The 24,337-nt window shown below is 55.8% G+C and overlaps 2 protein-coding genes across 2 annotated transcripts in view; one reads left to right on the top strand and one right to left on the bottom strand.

Annotated features, from left to right (window-relative positions):
• Nucleotides 1-12,886, top strand: part of ACO2 (aconitase 2) — a 29,746-nt gene extending 16,860 nt beyond the window's left edge. Inside the window, exons 2-18 of the mRNA XM_049771563.1 lie at nt 2,121-2,257; nt 4,043-4,301; nt 5,475-5,567; nt 7,687-7,845; nt 7,946-8,096; nt 8,747-8,851; nt 9,505-9,596; nt 9,929-10,034; nt 10,231-10,388; nt 10,471-10,544; nt 10,694-10,805; nt 11,153-11,275; nt 11,364-11,519; nt 11,666-11,857; nt 11,942-12,074; nt 12,171-12,292; nt 12,455-12,886. Of these exons, the coding sequence (XP_049627520.1) occupies nt 2,121-2,257; nt 4,043-4,301; nt 5,475-5,567; nt 7,687-7,845; nt 7,946-8,096; nt 8,747-8,851; nt 9,505-9,596; nt 9,929-10,034; nt 10,231-10,388; nt 10,471-10,544; nt 10,694-10,805; nt 11,153-11,275; nt 11,364-11,519; nt 11,666-11,857; nt 11,942-12,074; nt 12,171-12,292; nt 12,455-12,589 (2,307 nt within the window). The 3' untranslated portion in view covers nt 12,590-12,886. The remainder of the gene's footprint in view (nt 1-2,120; nt 2,258-4,042; nt 4,302-5,474; nt 5,568-7,686; nt 7,846-7,945; nt 8,097-8,746; nt 8,852-9,504; nt 9,597-9,928; nt 10,035-10,230; nt 10,389-10,470; nt 10,545-10,693; nt 10,806-11,152; nt 11,276-11,363; nt 11,520-11,665; nt 11,858-11,941; nt 12,075-12,170; nt 12,293-12,454) is intronic.
• A 130-nt stretch (nt 12,887-13,016) lies between these two features.
• On the bottom strand, nt 13,017-17,544 carry POLR3H (RNA polymerase III subunit H). Its single transcript, XM_049771706.1, has 6 exons — nt 17,376-17,544; nt 16,302-16,398; nt 15,512-15,598; nt 15,090-15,153; nt 13,974-14,175; nt 13,017-13,431 (listed from the first exon to the last, which is right to left on the bottom strand). The coding sequence occupies exons 1-6, from the start codon at nt 17,484-17,486 to the stop codon at nt 13,378-13,380; spliced, it is 615 nt and encodes a 204-aa protein (XP_049627663.1). The 5' UTR covers nt 17,487-17,544; the 3' UTR covers nt 13,017-13,377.
• Nucleotides 17,545-24,337: the final 6,793 nt, after the last annotated feature.

Genomic DNA, 24,337 nt, shown 5'->3' with positions numbered 1-24,337 from the left:
CGTGTCTAGTCTTCATTTCCCATGGGTGCTTGTCCTTGAAATTCGTCTGTCGGTGCTCCGGCCCCTGGAGTTTGCACAGGGCTTAGTGCAAGTCTGCTGCCTCTCACGTGCCGGGGCAGGCTGGAGCGGAGCCGTGTCCTCACAGCATGGGGTTAGCGGGATCCTCTGAATCAAGCACATGTTTGTTAATTAGTTCCTCGGGGCCTTTGGGCTATCCTGGCCGCAGGCAGAAGCGGAAAAGGGCCAGGGTGGGCGCTGCCCATGTGTTGCCAAGGATTAGGTCACTCACGTTGGTCTGGCAGAATGTCTGAGCAGCCTGATGGGACCACATTTGTGCGGAGACTGGGCTGAAGGTCCTGGGAATGGGGCCTAGCGCATGTTGTGGGCAAACACCACGAGGACCAGCCTGTTGGGACATGGAGGGAACTGAACAGAGACACTGGAGGTGGCTGACCCAGACCCCGCAGTGGGGGGACATCTGATTGTAGGCGTATCTGGGCATGACTGCCGTGTGAATACTTTCCTTGCTTACTCCAGAGTGCACAGGCGCTGTGTGTGGCTGTGGGTGTGTTCGCACCTAGTGGTGCATAGGGACCATGCAGTGCCATGATGGGAACCAGGCTAGCCCTTTGAACTGTCCCCAAAGCCCCGTTCATGTGTTGCATCCTTACTTGTAGGGGTTGATCTGTCCTAGAGGCTGCTTCGTCCTGCTCTGGAGGACATTTGGAGGCTTTTCTTCCCTCCACACTGTGATTATGAATTGTTTTGCTAGATACTAGATACTGGGCTAGATACTGTGTCTTATTTTTATGGAGCATGAAATTTAGAACCACTGGTTTACAGTTCTGAAAGGAAGGGTTTATATAGAAGTGGGGAAATGTCCGCCATGTCACTAAATGCACAAAGCAAGCCCTAGAACAGCCTGTTTAGTATCTTATCTGTATGACTTAACGGGGCGCTGATCGTGCTCCCGAGGGCATGGGGATAATAATAGAACCCCAGAATCTTGTGACCTTCGGTGAGGATGGACAGTACGTGGCATGCCCGACCTGAGCTCTCCCTGCCGCGTGGCCCTTTCTCCTCCCAGGGGCAAGTGATGAGTGGATCACGGTAGAGACGCTGTTCCTAACAGGGTCCATTCCCTCCCCGGGCCACAGGGACAGGGTGGCACCGAGTTTGCACATTCTGGGTTCAGGGTCCAGAGCTGTAAAAAGGGCTGGGAGGGGGCCCTGCTGGCCAGACACTGTGGGAGTGGCTCTGGGTCCCCAAGCTGCCAGATGAGGACTCTGGCTCCATGTCTGGAGTGAACTAGTTCTTGGGCCCATTACAGCAGCTGCTCTGTGCTGATGCCACCCTGCCCTCCCCTGCCAGCCCGATCCATTTCCTTCCCTCTTGGTCTCTCACTGGGAGTTGGACAGTGTCTTGGGGTTCTGGGGTCCCAGCTCGGGTTGCTCTTGGAGTTGCAGTAGATTGGGCTGAGGCCTCACTAGCTCACAGAACTGGACTCGGAGGCCCAGGGCCATAGTGGTGTTCTGTGAAGTGATCCCAAGATGAAGCCAGCGCTGCCTTTACCTCAGTGAGAAGGGACCTGACCAAAGGGGATTGTAGCTCACTCAGTCAGGGCATCCGCCATACCCGAGTCCTATTCCTGGACCACAATTAGATCAAATAACTGAAAGCAACAAAGGAAAAGTGGCAGAAAGGCAGCACTAGTGGTGCTGCTGGCATGGGGTCCAGGTCTTGCAGGAGGGGGCCATCCCTAGGACTGGCTAAGGGTCTTCATACGTTCCCCATCCACCCTGCCCCTGAGCAGTGGATGCTGCTAGGCAGTCAACTCCATGCCCTGTCTCAGGTTCTCAGAACTATGGGCCCGCTCTCCCTGCAGAAGAAGCCCTTTGTTGTTCCAGATCTCTCTGGGGGAAGTTCTTGATTCAGCAGAGCTAGGCCTGGATGCCAGCAGCTCTGGCCATCCCAGCCCCTTGCCCGCTGCACACTGAGTTCTGTTGCTCTGTTACCCCCAAACCTCAGGTGTCGGACTGGGGCCTTGGGGCTGACCCTCTCAGCTTCCTTCCTTGACCCTTCTAACTCCACTGATGGGCGCCTCTGTTTCCTACTTGCAGAAAGCCCTCGGGGTGCGACAGTACCATGTGGCCTCTGTCCTGTGTCAGCGGGCCAAGGTGGCCATGAGCCACTTTGAACCCAATGAGTACATTCGCTATGACCTGCTGGAGAAGAACATCAACATCGTCCGCAAACGGTAAGGGGGCCTGGGGTAGGTCCGGGAGGGCCATGGCAAGGCTGGTGAGGGGTAGGGGACCAAGTGGTGGCACCTTGATCCTGGCCCTCTGTCATTGGACAGCGGGCAGTACTCAGGATGGTTTTTTGTTTGTTTATGGGTTTGGGGGATTTTGGGTCACACTCAGCAGTGCTCAGGGGTTACTCCTGGCTCTACGCTCAGAATTGCACCTGGCAGGCTGGGGAGATCACATGGGATGCTGGGATTCGGACCACCGTCCTTCTGCATGCAAGGCATGGCCCTATCTCCTTGCCATCTCTCTGGCCTGGTTTTTTGTTTTTGAGCCTCACCCAGGACTTAATCTCTCCTGGTGGTGCTTAGGGAACCACATGGGATCCAGGGATTGAACCTGGGTGGTGCGTGCAAGACAATACCCTTCCCACTGAACTCTCTCTCTGGCCCCTCTAGATTCCTCAGAGCCTCCTGGCTCTATGTCAAGGATCACTTTTGTCAGGGCTCGGGGAACCCTTTATGGTGCTAGAGAGCGAACCTGCACACAGCAGAAATATACTCACTCTTTCCCCTCAGTCTTAGAATCAGGGCACTGTTCTCTGTGTCCCCATTGGTGCAGGTTGCTGCCTGTGTGCCATCCGTGGCCTCAGCTATTTTATTCCATTTTCTTCTCACTGACGACTAACAGTGGCCAGCACCTTGGGGGAACCCACTGTCAGGGCTCGGGCAGACCTGGGCATGAGGGGCTAGTGGGAGTGAGAACACTTTGGGACTCATGCCCTGAATTCCCAACATGGTTAGCCACAGACAAGGGCAAAGGCAGTGGGATTACCGGGCTTGGGCCCCCCTTCTGATGCCTCTCTCTAGCTCGTGACAGGGCAAGTTCTTTCTGCTATGGGGGTGCTGAAAGGTCTGTGTCCCCTGTCGAGCACAGAGCAGATCTGGGGGTGCTTGAGGGAGAGTGACTGATAGGGGCACCCCAGGTTTTGGGGGGCTGGTGTTGGTTATCTTGATTGTACTGAGACAGTCGTGCCATGTTCACATCTTGGGTCCCTCCACTGTGTCATTACCTGCAGTATAACAGTCGTTCCTCAGTGAAGCTTCAAAAACATGGATTGGGCTAGGGCTTTCTGCAGACAATTGTTGTTTGTCTAAGCCCCACGCCTTCTCCCTACCACATTGTCCTCCTCAGGTAGTGGGGTGAGACCCCCGGTTGGCCTGAGCTTTGTGAACCAGGGCATATGGTGCTGAGGAGCAGCAGCGGGGACCTCAGCGATCCCCCCAACAGAGTGCTGGCAATGGGGTACCTCCAGGGGCCAGGTGGTAATTGTTGTTTGGATAGGCCTACAGGGAAATGGAAATGGGGTCTGGGAAGAGCGACTGAAATAAGCTGAAGGCCGTGCCTGGTTCCTAGCCTGCCTGTCTTAGTGTGGGCAGGAAGGGGCTTTGGGGCAGGGAAAGAGCTGAGACCCCAGGTCATGGGTGGGGCAAAGCATTAAGGAAACTGTGGGAACAGAGGAGACGGTAAAAAGAAGGGAGCCCGGCTCATTGGAGAAGGAGGTGGGTGGCCCTAGGAGGCTTTGCCCCTCAACTCCAGCTCTTCTGCCCTATCCTACCTGGGCCAGATCGCTGCCCAGCACAGGGCACTGACAAGCAGACCACAGCACCCACCACCTTGCCCACACTGTCGTCCACTTGTCCTTGCTGCAGCCTTTCCTCAGTGCCAGGTCCCTGGCGTCCCCCTCCTACCCATTGGATACCACGTGACTAACAGTCTGTGCTGCCCTGGCCCAGGTTGAACCGGCCCCTGACGCTCTCAGAGAAAATCGTGTACGGGCACCTGGATGACCCAGCCAACCAGGAGATCGAGCGAGGCAAGACCTACCTGCGGCTTCGGCCCGACCGCGTGGCCATGCAGGACGCCACGGCGCAGATGGCCATGCTGCAGTTCATCAGCAGCGGGCTGCCCAAGGTGGCCGTGCCCTCCACCATCCACTGTGACCACCTGATTGAGGCCCAGGTGGGCGGCGAGAAGGACCTGCGCCGAGCCAAGGTGAGCAGTGGCCGGGGGGGGGGGGGGGGGGAAGGAAGGGCCGTTCTGTCATTCTGCTATTGACACCTGCCCCTGTGAGGGTGTTGGCATGAGCGGAGGAGCGAGGGTGGGCCCGGGGCTCCCTGGAAGACACTGCCCCGTGTGCATCTTCATATCCAGCATGACCAGAATAAGACATAGAGAAGAGAGGCATCAGGAAGCAGCAGCCTTAGACTCAGCCTGGCCTCTGCCTTCACAGTGAGGCCTAGGGCGGGTTCCACCAGTGCCACCAGCTGATGCCAGGGCTGCAGGCAATGACCTTGCTGTCAGCCCACGCCTACCCACACGTGTGTCTGTCTTACTACCTATCACCATGGCGGGGGGAGTCGATAGTGTGGCTGTGTGCACTTGGGAGCCTGGCCCCGTTTCCCCCCTCTGCCCTCCACAACCTGTCTGCACCTCATGAGCGCCAGCTCTCTACCTCCACCCTCCACCGCCTGCCTAGAAGTGGGCTCCTGCCTTGGGGGCCATTGGCAGGAGCTGAATGCTGGCAGGGCCAGCCGGCTGGGCCCAGGGGCAGGCATGCCATGGCAGGGTTCCGGCTCTCAGGGTCACGACAGCCCAGCCAGCCTCGGAGATGCCTGGGAACAGCTCGGGGCGCCCTTCCCACTGCATCTTGCCATCCATTCCCCATTGGTGGTTTCCATGTCAGCAGCCATGGGGGGGGGGGGGGGGGGCTCCAGTGGCTCCCAGTGCCAGGCCAGCCCCTGGGCAACTGCCCCCTGCTGGCCACCAGTTGCTGCTCACCGCTAGAGTCATGGCCTTGTTTATGTGAGTGACATGAACCAGACGCCTGGCACTGGGCGAGGGGCCAGGGTCCTGCCGTTGGGGGCCTCAGGGCGTGTGTGAGGGTGTGCTGCCCTTTCTGGGGGTGGTTTTGTGCAGATGAGGAGCACTACCTCATGGGCACCCGTGGGACTAGGGTCCCACCCCCCCCTCCATTCCCCAGCTCCCCGGGGACCACTCCCCTCCTGCCCCAAACACTTGGTCCCAGTGTACCTCTTGGAGACAGTACAACCCAGTTCCTTCCCTCAGGACATGGTAGGGGAGACAGTGGGCCAGAATGCTATGTCCTCACATTCAGGGGCCAGCACCACTTATGCTCACTCTTTCCTGATCTCTCTCTTTCTGAAGGACATAAACCAGGAAGTGTATAATTTCCTGGCAACTGCTGGTGCCAAGTACGGCGTGGGCTTCTGGAAGCCAGGCTCTGGAATCATCCACCAGGTAGGGCAGGGCTGGGGGTCAGGCTTCCCAGAGGGGGGGCACAGAGGGGCAAATCTTTGGGACAGCCTGTATTACACTGCCAGGTTATTTTCAGACTAGGCAGGGGTTCTTGGTGAGGGCCCCTTCCTCGGCAGCCACCTGACCTGGGGCACTCCTGCAGATAAGAACACTAAGGCAGAGATAGAGTGCGCCAGGGAGGGTCAACGGCCCTTTCCCCACAGTCGCCGGCCACCGCAGCCAGCCCAGGGGTGCCTGTCGTTGGTTTGGCAATTTAGGGTCAGCTGTGCCTCCACATTGGCCTCTGCCCTCCACCCACCAGGGACTTCCCCAGCCTCCTCTTTGAGGCGCTAAGTCAGACCATGACCGGACCCGGCGGGCTGCCAGCACTGCCCTGTTCTGAAACCAGAGCCCTGCGCTGTTCTGCCAAGCTGGGCTGCCTACATTCAGGAAGCCTGGGTCATGGGCACCCCCGAGACAGGTGGAGCTGGCCTTGGCCTTTTATTGTGAAGGACACCCCATCTGAGGGCACTCTCCAACACCAAAGGATTTGGCCCCGCCTTGGCAGCCCCGGGCTATTGTTGGCACCAGCGAGGGCCAGGGGGGGTCAGTTCCTGCCTTAGCCACCAAGACCCCGCCTTCCCCACAGCTGCCTCTGCTCCTGCAATGCCAAGCCCCATGTGGCTTAGAAGCTCCCATCTGATCCTGCAGGACCCCCAATACTGTGTCACCAGCAGGGGCTTTGTCCTGTTCCAGCCCGTTCCAGGCTGTTCCTCTAGAGGCCTCCGTAGAAGGGTAGTGTGGGGGCCTGGAGAGATAGCACAGTGGCGTTTGCCTTGCAAGCAGCCGATCCAGGACCAAAGGTGGTTGGTTCGAATCCCGGTGTCCCATATGGTCCCCCGTGCCTGCCAGGAGCTATTTCTGAGCAGACAGCCAGGAGTAACCCCTGAGCACCGCCGGGTGTGGCCCAAAAACCAAAAAAAAAAAGAAGGGTAGTGTGGAGCCAGTTGACGGTCACCCTCTTTGAGGGCCTCCCCAAAGACGCTCTCCCTCAGCCCCATCCAGCCTTCTCCCGAGACCTTGGTCACAACTATCTTCCCAATAACTTTCTGCCACCCAAAGGACCTCCCTTTTGGAAGGGTCCCTCATGCTCTTGTGAGGCGCCTTACAGACAGGCTTGGTCTGCTGCCCCATACCTCATCCATGAGCAGCAACTGGTTAGGGCACTGTACTGCCTTCCTTGGGGGCCAGACCCCCCCCCAACTGTCTGCCAGGCAGGTGGAACCTTTTCTCACTTGGGTGAGATGCCAGGGCACTGCCCACTCCCACAGGCTGAGTGGAGCCTGTCACATTTCTTCTGAGCTCACTGACCTCCCCCCAGATCTGTGTGTGTATGTGTGTAGGGAAGGACGGGACAGGGTTGGGGGCATAACAGGATGAACAAAAGGGTTGCACTAGAAAACTATTTCGCAAACTAGAAATAAATGCAGCCTTGCTCACATGACCGAGTCCTCCTGTCATCCCAACAGCACACACCTGTCAGCTGCTCCAGTAAGAAGAGGCTCAGAGACAGCAGGTGGCAGGCTGGATGGGAACCCCTGCTGTCCCCCAGATTCCTGTAGCATGGTCATCAGAGTCAACCCCTCAGTGACAAGGGACCCCGTAAAGCACTGAGTCTCTCTCTCTCTCTCTCTCTCTCTCTCTCTCTCTCTCTCTCTCTCTCTCTCTCTCTCTCTCTCTCTCTCCCCCCCCCCTCTCTCCTCTCTCCCTCTCTCTCTCCCTCTCTCTCTCCCTCTCCCTCTCTCCCCTCTCTCTCTCACACACACATACACACACACACACAGTCTCACACACACCGAGTCTCTCTTTCTCTCACACACACAATTGTGCTCTCAGGGCCCACTCAGGAAGAATTTTTCCCCTTGTAACCTTTACTCTGTCCTCCCCAAACCCAGCCTGGGGGTGTGGTGTGCTGGATTTTTCTCACAGTGCCCTAGTGTCAAGATTGAATCCTGCAGGGATACTAAGATTACTGGAAACTGCCCACAGGTCTCAGACTCAGCAGGCATAGCCTAGGATCCCACCTGTCTGCTCTGATGTCTGGATGTTTGCTTCCTTTCAGATCATTCTGGAAAACTATGCCTACCCTGGGGTTCTGCTTATCGGCACTGACTCCCACACGCCCAATGGTGGGGGCCTGGGAGCCATCTGCATTGGTGTCGGGGGTGCTGACGCCGTGGATGTGATGGCGGGGATCCCCTGGGAACTGAAGTGCCCCAAGGTAAGGGCAGGCTGGGGCCAAGGGAACGGGCAGCCCCGCAGGGTGAGGGCCTTGGGCTCCAGGGCGCCACCTGTGACCACGGTTCTTCCTCACTATGCAGGTGATTGGTGTGAAGCTGACAGGGTCACTCTCAGGCTGGACCTCGCCCAAGGACGTCATCCTGAAGGTGGCAGGCATCCTCACGGTGAAGGGTGGCACAGGCGCCATCGTGGAGTATCATGGGCCTGGTGTCGACTCCATCTCCTGCACTGGTAAGGGGATGGTGGTGCCCGGGGTGTCAGGAGGTTCCCCATGGCCCTGGCACCAGGCTACTCTATGAGAAGAATTCACAAGGGCGAGGAGGCAGTTGAAAGTGGGGGTCAGAGCCAGGGTTTCGATCCGAGACACCATTACCCTGTCAGTTTCTCCTTACCCCCAGAAGCCCCAATAGACATGACGTTTCCAGGGGATGTCACCTGCCCAGGGGGCTTGGAACAGACCTGAGATGCTTCAGCCACCTCATCCTTGGGTGCCTATTGACCCCAGAGTTAAGCTGGTCCTTGGGGGTCCCCCCCTTCCCCCAAGATGGAGGTCTGCTCTTCCTGGAAGCCCTCCCTGGACAGCTTGGTCAGGCAATACCACGAGATGGGTGTCCAAAGCAAACAGGCTAACAAAGCCTTACCAATTCTGGGTGCAGGCTGGGTTCCTTCCCATTCCCCTGCGAAGGAACCTGAGGCCCAGAGCCCCATGCTATGCTAAAGTACACCCAGCCAAGTCCCGAATGCCAGTGCCCGTGTTGGCTTTCCGGCCTGACCTTGGATCTGCAGGGATCAAGGCGATGGTGGGGTACCCAGGCCAGACCAGCCTCCCGCACACAGTGCCTGGGTAGAGGTGAGCATTGTGGCCGGGGCTGTCTCCGCAGGGATGGCCACCATTTGCAACATGGGTGCTGAGATCGGGGCCACCACGTCCGTGTTCCCCTACAACCACCGGATGAAGAAGTACCTGAGCAAGACGGGCCGTGCTGGTGAGAACAGGCCAGACTCCTTTTCTCTGGGCCCCACGTGCAAGGCTTGAGAGGTCCTAAAACCATCAGCAGGGTGCTGTGTTCCTATCCCAGTAGTGCTGCGGCTTCATAGGAGGCCAGGCTGGAGGCTTCTGCAAGGCTGGTCCCTGGAGCCCCCTGCAGGAAACTCCGGGCATGACCTGGATATTTCCTCCAGCTCATCCTGCTCCAGCCATGGAGGAAAAAAATATTCACCCCTAGAACTGCTGCCTCCCCCACTACCTCCAGCTTCCTTTTCAAAGCCTAGAGGACCAGGTGGTGCCCATGAGAGATGAGAGGCTGAATTGGGGGCCTGAAGCTCTCTGGGTACAGGTTGTTGGGCAGTTTGAGTCCAAGCTCTGTGCACAGAGTCCCTGAAGATTTCAGAGACAGCACAGCCTGGCCATGGATGTCCTGTGCTGCTTGCTTCCATGCCATTGGTCTACCAGAGCCTGGGGTTTGGTGATAGCAGCAATAATGCAGTGGGGAGGGCACTTAGTTTGCACAATGTTATGCCTGGGTTCAATCCCCAGCATCCCATAGCCCCCGCGCAGCACTAGGCATCTGTGAAGGGGCGATAGTGGGTTCGGGGTGAAGTCTGTGCCATTTCTGCATGATTCGTCCTCCTGCCCCAGACATCGCCAATCTCGCTGATGAATACCGGGACCACCTGGTGCCTGACCCTGGCTGCCAGTACGACCAGCTGATCGAGATCAACCTCAATGACGTGAGCAGGGGAGGGTTCAGGGACCGGGCAGAGGGAGAAGCTCGGACCCATCTGTAGGACTCCAGGCCCTGCTGTCCCCTCCCTCCAAGCCTTGGGACACAACAGAGACAAGTGACAACAAAAACACGGCACTTAGTGCTCACTCATAGCACTGCTCACTCAGCACCCCATGCCATGTCCAGAGACAGCACACTTAAGGGGCTGCAGCCTTGACCCCCTGACCCTGAGCAGAGGGTGGGGACTCCTCAGGTTCCCAAGGAAGCGGCACAGGAGCCATTCACTCATACCCATTTGTTCACACCTGTCGGGTTTCTGCTTTTCTGCCCCATCAGCTGAAGCCCCACATCAATGGGCCCTTCACCCCCGACCTGGCGCACCCCGTGGCAGATGTGGGCAAGGTGGCAGAAAAGGAAGGCTGGCCGCTGGACATCCGAGTGGGTGAGTGCCAGCACACGCTTCGGGGAACACTGTCAATGAACCCACGGATCCTGCTCCTCGCTGGTCCCCTGGCTCTTGGGTCCGGGATTGGACCTGCTGTGCCATTTTGTGGCCAGGTGACCCCGAGTGGGTGGAGACTGGTCGTGTCGCTGAGGGTTGAGTGACAACCTAACACACACACACACCCCGTGCCCAGGTCTTATTGGCAGCTGCACAAACTCCAGCTATGAGGACATGGGCCGCTCAGCAGCAGTGGCTAAGCAGGCCCTGGCCCACGGACTCAAGTGCAAGTCCCAGTTCACCATCACGCCAGGCTCTGAGCAGATCCGGGCTACCATCGAGCGCGACGGCTATGTGAGTATTCCCTGCGCCCCCTACTCAGGGCAGGATGTCTCCAGCCTCCGGGGCCCCACTGATGGCCCGTGTCCCCTCACAGGCGCAGATCCTGCGGGATGTGGGGGGCATCGTCTTGGCCAATGCCTGTGGCCCCTGCATCGGCCAATGGGACAGGTAAGAGCCGTGACAAGTTATGGAATGGGGGGTGAGAGGGAACTGCAGCAGCCCTGGGGACAGATCGGGGATGTGTCTTGGCCCATTCATGGGATCCAGCCCAGCCACCTCCCAACCCTGTCCTCGTCCTCCCACCCATGCCCTGGCAGGAAGGACATCAAGAAGGGGGAGAAGAACACCATCGTCACCTCCTACAACCGAAACTTCACAGGCCGCAACGACGCCAACCCCGAGACCCATGCCTTCGTCACTTCCCCAGAGGTGAGTCAGGGCCACCACGCCCCACCATCCCTGTCCCTGCACACAGCCCTATGCTGCTGATGAACTCTGGGCACAGCCTCCATCCCACAGCTCACTCTGAGTGTTAGAGGCCCTCCCTGGGAGCTCTGGGAATCCAACCCCATCCAATCTTCTAGAAAACGTGACTCTACACTGAGTTTTTCCAGTAACAAGTGGGTGACACGGTGTCCCCAGTCTTAGCGTGTCACTCCTGTAGCACATCTGCACTGGGCCTCTCCTCCCTTCCTCTGAACACGGGGCATGCGGGGGCTCCCTGGTGCTCTTCCCTGGTGGGCGCTGAGCAGCACTCTCCCCACCTCCCCACCCAGATTGTCACAGCTTTGGCCATCGCCGGCACCCTCAAATTCAACCCAGAGACCGATTTCCTGACGGGCAAGGATGGCAAGAAGTTCAAGCTGGAGGCCCCAGATGCCGACGAGCTGCCCCGAGCGGTGAGTGGGGACCTTTGAGCAGCATCCCAGGGCCCGTCAATGTGGGCAGCAAGGCCTCAGCATCCAACCCGAGCATTTCCCACCGTAGGACTTCGACCCTGGCCAGGACACCTACCAGCACCCGCCCAAGGACAGCAGCGGGCAACGGGTGGACGTGAGCCCCACCAGCCAGCGCCTGCAGCTCCTGGAGCCCTTTGACAAGTGGGACGGCAAAGACCTGGAGGACCTGCAGATCCTCATCAAGGTGGGTGCTAGGAGGGCAGCCACTCGGGGGCTGTGGTTCTGGGGACCCACACGGGCATCCCACAGTGCCAGAAAAGCACCTTCCTGGGTTGGGGGGGGGCTACTGCTTCCAACCCTCACTCGAGCCCCCACCCCACCCACACACAGGTCAAGGGGAAGTGCACAACTGACCACATCTCAGCCGCCGGGCCCTGGCTCAAGTTCCGTGGCCACCTGGACAACATCTCCAACAACCTGCTCATCGGCGCCATCAACATCGAGAACGGCAAAGCCAACTCGGTGCGCAATGCTGTGACGCAGGAGTTTGGACCCGTTCCTGACACTGCCCGCTACTACAAGGTGGGTCCGTGAGGTCCGTGGGTAGGCTGGCAGGGGCAGTGCCAGATCCCTAGATCTCAAACCCTCACCCTGCTGGCTCTGCAGAAACAAGGCATCCGGTGGGTGGTGGTCGGAGACGAGAACTATGGTGAGGGCTCCAGCCGGGAGCACGCGGCGCTGGAGCCACGCCACTTGGGCGGCCGGGCCATCATCACCAAGAGCTTCGCCCGGATCCACGGTAAGTTGGAGCCCGGGCCTTCAGCAGGGACCAGCTGTAAAGCAGCGCCCTGGGCGGCTGCAAGGGTTCATGACCCGCATGTGTTCTGCCTTCCAGAAACGAACCTGAAGAAGCAGGGCCTACTGCCCCTCACCTTTGCTGACCCAGCTGACTACAACAAGATCCATCCCGTGGATAAGCTGACCATCCAGGGCCTGAAGGACTTCGCACCTGGCAAGGTGAGGAGCCGGGGAAGGTTCTCCTGCTGCCCGTGTGAGGCCTGCCTAGGTGTAATTCCACAGGCAGCCCCAAGTGGAAACGGGAGACGGGGACCAACTCGGCCTCCTATGCAGTCCAGGCACAACCTTCCTCACCCTCAGCCAATCCTTCTTCCCCTCCAGCCCCTGCAGTGCATCATCAAACACCCCAATGGAACCCAGGAGACCATCATGCTGAACCACACCTTCAACGAGACCCAGATTGAGTGGTTCCGCGCGGGGAGCGCGCTCAACCGGATGAAGGAGCTGCAGCAGTAGGGCAGCTACCTTCCGTCCTGCCATCAGTGGCCCCGATGGGAGACAGCGCGGCGCCCACACCCCCTTCCTCAGCCACGGGACAGCCCGTGGCCAGGGGGTCCTCGGAAAAAATGGTCCGACCTGCCTGATGCCTGGTTTGAGTTGGTTCCAGTCTAGAGCAGCTCCACGCAACTATTTATTTTTGATGATAAGACTCCGTCTCAAACTCTCCCGCCTGATCATTTCACTCGTGGCGAAGGATTTTAGAGAAAAACCTTTTGCCCCTTGCAAGGAAAATAAGAATCAAACACCCATTGACTGCCTGTGTTTGTAATGCCTGTGCTCCACCCGGGCGGGGGGGTGGGGGGGTGGGATTGTGCCCAGGGTACTGCATGAAAATCACCCCCACAAGCCCTTCTTTCTCCAGCCATGAGTTGGCGTCCATTCAACCTCTTTGCACAGCCCTCACTGACACCCTCACCGGCCAACAGGCCAGACGGCACCAGCCATGGGTGGATCCAGCCCAGAGCCTAGCCCAGCAAAGCTGCCATTGGGGGCTGGTTGTCTGCACAAATAGTCAGGTGAAGTGAGACCTGCTGTCCAGCTGTGGGGATTCCTGTCCTCAGATGTGGCCAGGGAGACCGAGGTGGCTCCCATTGTCCTTGTTTATTCAGTCACTGAAGCAAGTAGGTGGGAAGCGCCGAGAGCAGCAACAAGCTGAGGTTCTCAGCCCCCTTCAGGCCGCACAGCACAGCTTCATGGGCTCCTGTGTTGCCACTTGGGCAGCACCTCTTGGTCGGCGCCGGCCACTAGCTGCTCGTCCACCACGACAGGAGGCCCAGGCCTGGCTCACTGATGGATCCCTGAGGGGCAGAAACAGCTCAGCATCAGGCTAGGGACAGCTTGACCAACACACACAAAGTGGGGGAGGCCACAGAGCCAGGTCCCCTGAAGAGGCCCCCCTTCCCCCAAGCTGCCATCCAAGGATAGACAGGCAGAACACTAGTCATGGTTTCTAGCAAAAACATCTGCCCCCAAAGGCATCCCCAGCCCCCCCTCCCCCATTACCCCAGACAACACACAGGCCCCTATGACCCCACTTTCGTCTGCTGGCCCTGTCTGGTTCCAAGTCTGCACTGGCCTGTGGAGTTCCCCTGCCTCTCCCTCCTCACTCATACCTAGAATGGGAATAGCCCCGTGAGGGGCACCCCAAAGCCTCGCACCCCCTAACACATGGCTCCATCAACTTGCATGGACCAGCCTGCCTGGGCTGCTGACCCTGAGCAGAACTGAACCTTAATTCAAGAGAAGGGGCATCACAGCGGGAACCAAAGCCATCAGGTTGTAGATCAGGCCAAAGCTCCCTCCAACCCCGGCTTCTGTGGCAGCCCCCCCAGACCCTCACCAAGAGGGTATATGGAGCATCCTTCTTGGGCGGTTCCTCGCTGGCTGTGGTGGCCTCAGCTGAGCTGGGCCCAGTGGGCGATGTGTCGACGAAGCTCTCGTCCACCACCCGGAAGCGGATCTCCTCGCCCATGTCCATGTAGAGGTCGTGTGCGCCCTCCTCCGTCTCATACTCCCACACCCACACCTGCTCCGCCTCATCACTGTGGGGGCAAGTCAAGGAAACCAGCAGGCATAGGGCAAGAATGCAGGCCCGGGAAATGGGGGACCGGTGGGGCACACCACAGGTACTTGTACACAGTGTGTGAATTTGCAAACATGCCATCCCCACCATTCTTCACAGCACACATGGACCTAAACACATAACACTACACATCCCCCATGATACATGGCATACCACACGACATACCACATACACTACACATATAATCTCCAAACACATGCCACGTACAACACATCACAACCATCACATACCACACACATAACCCCACAATACACGTACCAGCCAATCGCCCCATCCCACATCCCCAGGCCCCTCCTTGGGCAGAAATGGCACTGGCCCTGCTGCCCAGTGCCCCATGATGCTATTCCACCCCGAGGTGAGCTGGGGACAAGGCGGGCGAGGGGCTTCATCAGTGCCCCCATCTGCCCTCAGGTGAGCCAAACCCGTCCCCAAACTCTGGGTATTGCTCACCACCCAACTCTCCACCAGGTTTTCTGGGGTCACAGGCCAGCCTAGCTGTGGGACAGAGCACCCCAAGGGAGTCCTTGGAGTCCCTCCTCCACTGCAGAGCACTGTGGGTATCAAGGCATAAGAACAGGGGCTCTCAGAAACACACCAATGCAGGCCAGGATGGGCCCAACCCCCGTGAGAGCCTCAGATAAGCCATTGCTGCACCTGTGAACCCACAATGAGGAGCAGCAGGTCCAGGAAGTGGCCGAGCTGATCCTGGGGGATGGTCCAAGGGACATGAACTGGCAGTGATGAACTTTGTCGGGGGCAAGTGAGCCCGGTTGGCCAGCAGGAGACACAAGCAAGTGAACGGAGGCTGCGGCATCAGACCCAGGACCCCAAAGACCTTCTTGGGAAAGGGGCTGGGATCCCTCAGAAGGATACAATTTGGCCGGCTGCTGCAGCGACTCAGGGGGGATGAGAATGTCATCGAAGAAGCCTAGAGAGACTGGGAGCGCCCAGGGTGATGGTGGGAGACAGCGCTGACCAGGACCGGCAAGGGGTAGGTATGGCCACAGGAACAGGGACCCCTTTCCCATGGAGTCCCCACATCCCAATAGTCCCCAAGCCTGGGACTGACACTGCGCCCCAGGACCTCCACCTTAACCCCACAAAGGCCACAGAGGTCTAGAATGAAGAGTCTCACGGACACCCCAGCTGGTGGAGGTCCTGGAACTAAGTAGGGAGCAGAGCACACCTCTCACATAAGCTTCTCCCATTTGGGAGCTTCCATTTCTCCTGCCCAGCAGACAAGGATATTGCCCAACCCTACCTTGAGAATGAGGTCCTACCCAACCCCTACTTACCATGCACACCCTCAGGGCTGCAGCCTTTGATCTTTCCAATGAGAATCTCGTCCAGGAAGGGGTGAAAAACCACGTAGCGAAAGTGCACTGGGGAGGGAGGAAGCGGGAGGGCAATTGGAGCAGGAGAAGATGTGGGGTCTGGCCAGGATGCCCATGCAGGGCAAAAAAATGCTTCAGTGTTTCCAAGCTACCTGCACTACTCCCCTCTACCCTGTCTTAAAGGCCTGGAGTGACAGTACAGAAGGGAGGGTGCTTGCTTTGCACGAGAGTGACCGGCATCCCATAGGGTCTCCTGAGCATCACCAGGAATAGTTTTCTATTTTTCTTTGGAGGGTGGGTCACACCCAGCAGCACTCTGGGATTACTCCTTGCTCTAGGCTCAGAAATCGCTCCTGGCAGGCTCGGGGGACCATATGGGATGCCAGGATTCGAACCACCGTTCTTCAGCATGCAAGGCAAATGCCTTACCTCCATGCTATCTCTCTGGCCCCCAGGAATAATTTCTGAGTGCAGAGCCAGGGATAAGCTATGAACACTGTCAGGTGTGGCAAAAAAAAAAAAAAAAAAAAAAAATCAAAAAAAAATAAGGGCTCCAGGGAGCCCCCTGTGAGTACTGTGAGGGGGGACCCCCCCAACCACACACACACAGACTGCATGTCATCCCCTCTGCTAGTTGCACTTTGGCCTGGGGTATTCCCCGCCCAGGAAACTAATCCCTACAGCCTTTCCCATTCATCTCCCACTTCTTGAAGCACAGTCCAGGGACCCAGTCCCAGGAACCGGCACCCACCTTTGGTGTGCGAGGCACCATCCCCGGGGAACACGTAGGCGTCCTCCAGCTTGGTAATGTCGAACAGGCAGATGCAGAGCCCCACGTTGTAGACGACCTGCACAGCAAGGCCACACCGTCACCCCCAGGCACCCCAAAAAAGAACACCTCGGGAGAGAAGGAGCCTATCACGGGAGCAAACATACCCCCCAAATCCCATGGGTGACCCCAAGGCCGCTTCGCTTGCTTCGCCATCCCCCAAACTCAAATGACTCCCCAGAAGTAGCATTCTGCTCTCTTCCACACAGAGGGGGCTCAGAGGCCCCTACATCCAGGGTTCAAGGGCACTGGGGGTCCCTCCTGGGAGGTGCCAGGGCTAGAAGCACTTCCCAGCTCCAAGGCCAGTTCAGAGCCCGCTTCTGAGAAGGGGATGGGACACCGGGCAGCCCTGGAGTGCTGGGGTGTCCCTGCGTAGATATGGGGGTCCCTGTATACACAAACACATACACACCCCTGCACTGCTAGCCCAAGTCCGGTTCCAGGGTGTCTCTACATAGATCTGGGGGGCCCTGCACACACACACACATACACACACACACATACACACACACACACACACACACACACCTACACACCTAGTTCAAGCCCGGTTTTAGGGTGTCCCTGCATGGATCTGGGGGACTCTGCACACACACATCCCTACACCCCTAGTCCAAGCCCGGTTCCAGGGTGTCCCTGAATGTATCTGGGGGATGGACCCTGCACGCAAGCGCAAGCACACGCACACACGCGCACACACACACACACACACACACCTGTACCCCTAGCCCAAGCCCGGTTTTAGGGTGTCCCTGCATAGATCTGGGGGACCCTGCACACACACACACCCCTACATCCCTAGCCCAAGCCCGGTTCCAGGCTGTCTCTGCATAGATCTGGGGGATCTTGCGCGCGCGCACACACACACACACACACACACACACACACACCCTGCACCCTAGCCCAAGCCCGGCTCCAGGACCACGATCCCCGCCTTTAGCACCCGATCTTCGCGAAGCTGCTGCCCGGGCGACCCGCGGCGACCGGGGCCGGCACCTTGTTGGCTAGCTTCTTGTTGAGCTCCTCCGCGATGGAGTCGTTGAGCTTCCTCTCGAACTGCCACGGCGGGATGCGCACCGTGTCCACCATCTCCACCAGGACGAACATGCTCCCGCTGCCGCTGCCGCTGCCACCACTCGGGGGACGCCGAATCCCGGCGCTTCCGGGATACCGACCAATCAGGATCGTTCCTCGCCCGGAAAAGGCGGGGCTTCCAGGGGCGCCTGCGCGGGGAGGGGCAGGCGGTCGCTAAGGGGCGGAGCCAGAGGGGCGGGACATCCTCCTCTCGGCGAATCAGATTCGTCCGTTTCTCCGAAGGCGTTATCTTCTGGTTGCTAGGCGACCTCGGAGGCCCAGTGGTCCAGGCCTGAGTGATGATGCGCTGCTGAGGATGCTCTGCTGAGGATGCTCTGCAGTCCTCCGCGGCCTTCCCAGAGCGGGAATGGTTGGCTTCTCGACACAGGTCTGAGAGAGAGAAGCAGGGTTACAGCATGCGGCTCTTTGCCCCAAGCCTGCTTCCCTGAGCATCATCACGGGGTCTCATGAAAGCAGAGCCTAGAATGACCCCCTAACCAGGGGACCTCAAACTATGGCCCCACAAGCCTATTGTTTGTTCCTAGTTTTTTGTTTTGGGTGGGTTTGGATTCTTTTGTTGGTTCTGTTTGTTTGTTTGTTTGTTTTGGTTTTTGGGTCACACCCGGTGGCGCTCAGGAGTTATTCCTGGCTCTGCGCTCAGAAATCGCTCCTGGCAGGCTCAGGGGACCCTATGGGATGCCAAGATTCAAACCATCATCCTTTTTGCATGCAAGGCAAATGCCCAGCCTCCATGCCATCTCTCCAGACCCTGTTTTTGGTGTTTTTGAGCCACACCCAGTGGCACTCAGGGGTTACTCTGCACTCAGAAATCACTCCTGGCAGGCTGAAGGGAACATATGGGATGACAGAGATAGAACCCAGGTTCATCCCAGATCAGCTGCATGCAAGGCAAATGCCCTACCACTGAGCTATAGCTTCAGCCCCCATAGTTATTTTTGTTTGTTTGTTTCGGCCCCTAGGGTTTTTTTTTTGTGTGTGTGTGTTCCCTAGGGTTTTTTTTTTTTTAAGAATTTTTATTTTTATTTTTTGAGCCAGAGAGATAGACAGCAGTAAGGCATTTGCCTTAGATGCAGAAGGATGGTGGTTCGAATCCCAGCATCCCATATGGTCCCCTGAGCCTGCCATGAGCGATTTCTGAGCATAGAGCCAGGAGTAACCCCTGAGCGCAGCCGGGTGTGACCCAAAAACAAAACAAAAAAGAGAATTTTTCTTTATATTTTTAAACTCGATTGATTGATTGATTGGTTTGGGGGGTCACACCCAGCAGTGCCCAGGGGCTACTCCTGGCTCTGCACTCAGAAATCGCCCTTGGCAGACTGGGGGACCATATGTGACTCCAGTAATCGAACTGGGTCCTTCCCAGGTCGGTGGCATGCAAGGCAAAGGCCCCACCACTGTGCTATCTCTCTGACCCTAGCCACATTTTTTTTTTTTTTTTTGGTTTTTGAGTCACACCTGGCAACACTCGGGCTACTCCTGGCTCTATGCTCAGAAATCGCCCCTGGCAGGCTCAGGGGACCATATGGTATGCCGGGATTTGAATCACAATTGGTCTTGGGTTGGCTGCTTGCAAGGCAAATGCCCTACCACTGTGCTATCTCTCCGGCACCCCCATAGTTATTTTTAAGCTATAGTCTGGTCCCCCAACAGTCTGAGGGACAGTGAACTGGCCCTCTGTTTAGAGGACCCCTGCAAGCACTTTTGAGTTTGGCATGAAACTTCAAATAAATGAAAAAAAGAAACTTCTCCTGCAGCATTCTCCAGGACATGAAGAACACGCTGGGTTCGTGCCTTGCACATGTCTCCTGAGCACCCCAGCTATGCTTCTCCCTCCCAACTTGAGCTCAAAGGGAGGGAAGGAGAGACTCTGATGTTCTCCGGGCAGGGACTCAAAACTATTTCAGCTGAGGGGAAGGGCACACACTACATCCCAGTTTCTATTTCAGCTGACATATAAGGGAAAAATGAGAACTAATGAGACTGATGACCTAGTCTGGGATCTGATCAGTATAAAATGAATTTTCACTTCCTCTACAACAGTCCTACCTCCATATATCCCATGAGCTCTTTGCTTCTAGAAAGAGGTAAAGTAGGTCACTCAGGGTCATCTAACTTGAGTGGCAGAGCCGGAACTCTGCTGGAACTGTGCCACTGGTACCAATCAAACAGGGTTAGAACAGAATTAATTGGTAAAGTGACACTATCGCTTGCCCCCCTCACCCCGGTTGCAGAGGAGGGAAAGGGACTGAGGTGGAGACCCTGCCAGGGAGGGAGGAAGTTGCCCTAGGAGAGGAGGCCTAAGTGACTGGTTGCCATGGAGAGCAGAGCTGGGTAAGGGCCTGAGGCCTGGGGAATGGTGGTCTCAGCCATAGGTGGCCCCCCTGGGGAGGGAAATGGGCAGAGCTCAGGCCTGAGGACTTTAGCTGCTGGCTGGGTGGGGTTCTTTCAGAAGATGGGAACCTGGAGGGGGGCCAGACTTCTTGGGGGGGTGGCTGGGATAGGAAAATGGGGCCAGCATTCGAGTCCTCTCCTGCCGTTCCCAGGCTCTCTTCCTGCTATTCAGCGCAAGACAGCAGTGGGGATTGGCTGGCAGTGCTGGCTTTGCTAATTGGCAAACCAGAAAACTGGCCCCTTTATGTTGTCCACAGAAGGGCTGAGGTGGCAGACAAAAAGCACACACACACACACACACACACACACACACACACATACACAGACAATTTCCTCGGCCAGCTACAGGCCTGCCAGGAGGACTGGGCAGACCCCTTCATGTCCTGAGCCTTGGAAATGAGAGAGTTATTGGAAGGAACCAAAGAAAGGATAATTGTGCTGAGGAATAATTGTCAGAGAGCAAAGAAGTAGGACTGGAAAGGAACCAAGTGGGGGGGCAGGAAGGGAAGGGAGTGCAGGGAGAAAGCGCAGCCTTACCCTTGGGTGCCCATAGGAAGAGGCTGAGTTGAGACCCTTAGCTCTGGGATGGGACACAAGACTGATGACATCAGTCGTGATGGGTGATTGATGGGGGGTAGGAAGGAGAATGTTTGGTTTGTTTTTTTTTTTTTTCAGGCCTCCCCAATGCTGCTTGGAGACCCTGAAGCCACTCCCAATTTCTCTCAGTCAACAAGGCCAAGTGGCTTAGTACTAGGGCTCAAGGAAATGCTGCTCAGGCCTTGCACCCCTGGGAAAATCCCTGATGAAACTCAGGGGTCTGTGTGGTGCCAGGAATCAAACCAAGTTCTCACTCATGCACCCTGGCCCTGTGGCCCTGTGCATCTCCCCTGCCCTCAATTCATGCAGAGCTCACGGGCTGAGCTCCTGACCTGGTGCTTACAACAGCTTTTTAGTTAGGGCCTCTGCCAGGGCCCATACCTGAGTTGCAGAGCTCGCTCACGCCCGTCTGCGAGGCATCAAATGCAGGGATCTCAGACAACAAAGCCAATAGCAGAGTGGCCAGGATTATCTATGCATTGTGCATGTGGAGACCCCAAGATCAACTCATAACCCCATGCTTGCAAGGCAGGGCAGGGCGTGTTAGCTTCTACTTCCTGCTCCAAGGAGAGTGAGTTTGGAAGTAAACACCCTTGATAATCATGGAAATACATTGCATGATCCAAAAGGAACAAAAGTTGGGGTCAGGAACGTAGCTTCAAGGGTTAGAGCACACTCAGCATGTGTGGGACCCTCAATTTCAGTCCTTATATGACAGATCCCACCCAGCTCTGAAAGGTGTGGGCCTAATGACCCCCCATAGCACTGGGCCCCACTGGCATCAAATCAGCAAACACAGACCTCAGGCCACACTGTTGATATATATAAGGGAATTAGGTAATGTACCTTTTTTTTTTGTTTGCTTCCTTGTTTTTTGGGCCACACCCAGAGGCACTTGGGTTACTCCTGGCTCTGTGCTCAGAAATACTCCTGGCAAGCTTGGGGACCCAGGAATCAAATCTGGGTCTGTCCCGAGTTGGCCACCTGCAAGGCAAATGCCCTATTGCTGTGCCAGCTCTCCAATCCCAGTCAATATATCTTTATGACTCTCTCTCTCTCTCTCTTTCTCTCTCTCTCTCTCTCCTCTCACTACACACAGCCCAGCCATAGAGACCCTCCAGCATCCTGAAACACCCCTGGAAGACTAAAGTAGTTATAGCACAGGAAGTAAAGCACTTGGCTTGCATGTAGTTGACCCAGGTTTGATCCTGGCATCCCTTATAGTCCCCTGAACCTCACTAGGGATGATCCCGGAGCATACTCAGGAGTTAGCCCTGAGCACTGCTAGGTGTGGCCCAAATAAAAAGAATATTGGGGCCAGAGAGATATCATGGAGGTAGGGCATTTGCCTTGCATGCAGAAGGACCGTGGTTCGAATCCCGGCATCCCATATGGTTCCCCGAGCCTGACAGGAGCGATTTCTGAGCATAGAGCCAGGAGGAACCTCTGAGCACTGCCAGGTGTGACCCCAAAACAAAAATAAAACAAACAAAAAAATACAGAATATTGGTAATAGAGTAGGGGATGCAGGCTAGGGGAGGATCACTTGTTCTGCATTTAGAAGGCCTAGATTTTATCCTGGTAGCCAGGGTCCCCTGAGCACCAACTGCACCCCCAAACCCCAAGCACAAAGCAAAGTGTTATACCTGAGCCCTCTGGGTTGGGACTCTCCTGAATGTTTTCAAATAAATGAAACAGGGATGGCTGAAAGGGATGAAACCGATGCTAAGTTCTTTTCTCTTTTCTAAGTTTTGGATTTGGGGCCTTACCTGGCAGTGCCAGGGATCATTTCCTGACTCTGCACTCAAGAATCATGCCTGGTGGAATTTGGGAGTCAAACCCAGGTCAGACATGTGCAAGGCAAATGCCATCCCTGCTGTCCTATTGCTCTGGCTTTCTCTCTTCTTTCTTTCTCTCTTTCTTCTTTCTTTCTCTCTCTTTCTTCTCTTTTTTGTTTCTTCCCTTTTTTTCTCTCTTTCTCTCTCTCCTTCTTCCTCCCTTCTTCCCCTCCCTCCCTCCCTCTCCCTCCCTTCTTCCCTCCCTCCCTCCCTCCCTCCCTTCTTTCCTTCCTTCCTTCCTTCCTTCCTTCCTTCCTTCCTTCCTTCTTCCTTCCTTTCTTTCTTCTTTCTTATCTTTCTTTCTTTCTTTCTTTTTCTTTCTTTCTTTCGTTCTTTCTTTCTTTCTTTCTCTTTCTTCTTTCTCTTTGTTCTTTCTTTCTTCCTTTCTTTCTCTCTATTTCTTTCTTCTCTTTCTTCTCTTTCTTTTTACATACAGGACTTTTGCCCCACTTATTTGATCTACCTCCCGGAATCAATCATTAACACAGGTTGGAAAAGAGTCTTTTAGAGGAGCAGAGAGAGTCCAAGACATTTCAAAGGTTGTGTGGAATCAAATAAGAAGAAATCAGAGGGGCCGGAGTGACAGCACAGTGGTAGGGTGTTTACCTTGCATGAAGCCAACCCAGGATGGACCTGAGTTCGATTCCCAGCCTCCCAAATGGTCTCTGAAACTGCCAGGAATGATTTTTGAGTGCAGAGCCAGGAGTAACTCCTGAGCACCTCAGAGTATGGCCAATAAAGAAAGAAGAAAGGAAGGAAGGAAGGAAGGAAGGAAGGAAGGAAGGAAGGAAGGAAGGAAGGAAGGAAGGAAGGGAAGGAAGGAAGAAGATAGAAGGAAGGAAGGAAGGAAAGAAAGAAGGAAAAGAAAGAAGGAGAAAGGAAAGAAGGAAGGAAGGAGGGAGGGGAGGGAGGGGGAGGGAGGGAGGAAGGAAGGAAGGAAGGAAGGAAGGAAGGAAGAAAGAAAGAAAGAAAGAAAGAAAGAAAGAAAGAAAGAAAGAAAGAAAGAAAGAAAGAAAGAAAGAAAGAAAGAAAGAAAGAAAGAAAGAAAGAAAAGGGAGGAAAGAAGGGAGGAAAGAAGGAAAGAAAGGAGGGAGGGAGGAAGAGATAAAGACGGAAAAAAGAAAGAAAGGAAAGAAAGAAAGAAAGAAAGAAAGAAAGAAAGAAAGAAAGAAAGGAAAGAAAGAAAGAAAGAAAGGAAGAGAAAGAAAGAAAGAAAGAAAGAGAAAGAAAGAAAGAAAGAAAGAAAGAAAGAAAGAAAGAAAGAAAGAAAGAAAGAAAGAAAGAAAGAAAGAAAGAAAGAAAGAAAGAAAGAAAGAAAGAAAGAAAGAGAGAGAAAAGAAGAAAGGGAGGGAGGGAGAAAAAGGAAGGAAGGAGGAAGGAAGGAAGGAGGGAGGGAGGGAGGGAGGAAGGAAGGAAGAAAGGAAGAAAGCAAGGAAGGAAGGAAGGAAGGAAGGAGGGAGGGAGGGAGGAAGGAAGGAAACAAACAAATCAGAAAGAATAAGGGGGCTGGGCGGTGGCGCTAGAGGTAAGGTGCCTGCCTTGCCTGCGCTAGCCCTTGGATGGACCGCGGTTCGATCCCCGGTGTCCCATTTGGTCCCCCAAGCCAGGAGCAACTTCTGAGCACATAGCCAGGAGTAACCCCCTGAGCGTCACCGGGTGTGGGCCCAAAAAACCAAAAAAAAAAAAAAAAAAAGAATAAGAGTAATAAAGGCAGACTTCCTGCCTTCCTGCCTCAATACTCACTGATTAATTGGGGGCAAGTTTCTTTTGGCGGAGGGTTTGCTTCACACTCGGCAGCACTTAGAAATTACTTCTGGCAGGCCGGGAGGACTATATGGGATGCCGGAAATTGAACCCTGGTCTGCTGCTGCGTGTAAGGGGCAAGCGCCCTACCCGTGGGTAGCAAGTTTCCTTATCCTCACCAAGCCTGAGCTTCTACATCTGCCAAGCAGAAGTTGTACCTTCATGTGAACTTGTTTTTAAGCTTGTGTGTGTGTGTGTGTGTTTGTGTGTGTGTATGTCATGTGTGTGTGAGTG

The sequence above is a fragment of the Suncus etruscus genome, chromosome 4 (assembly GCF_024139225.1).
Source record: "Suncus etruscus isolate mSunEtr1 chromosome 4, mSunEtr1.pri.cur, whole genome shotgun sequence".
Classification (NCBI taxonomy): domain Eukaryota; kingdom Metazoa; phylum Chordata; class Mammalia; order Eulipotyphla; family Soricidae; genus Suncus; species Suncus etruscus.
This window is presented reverse-complemented; position numbering and strand designations above follow the sequence as displayed.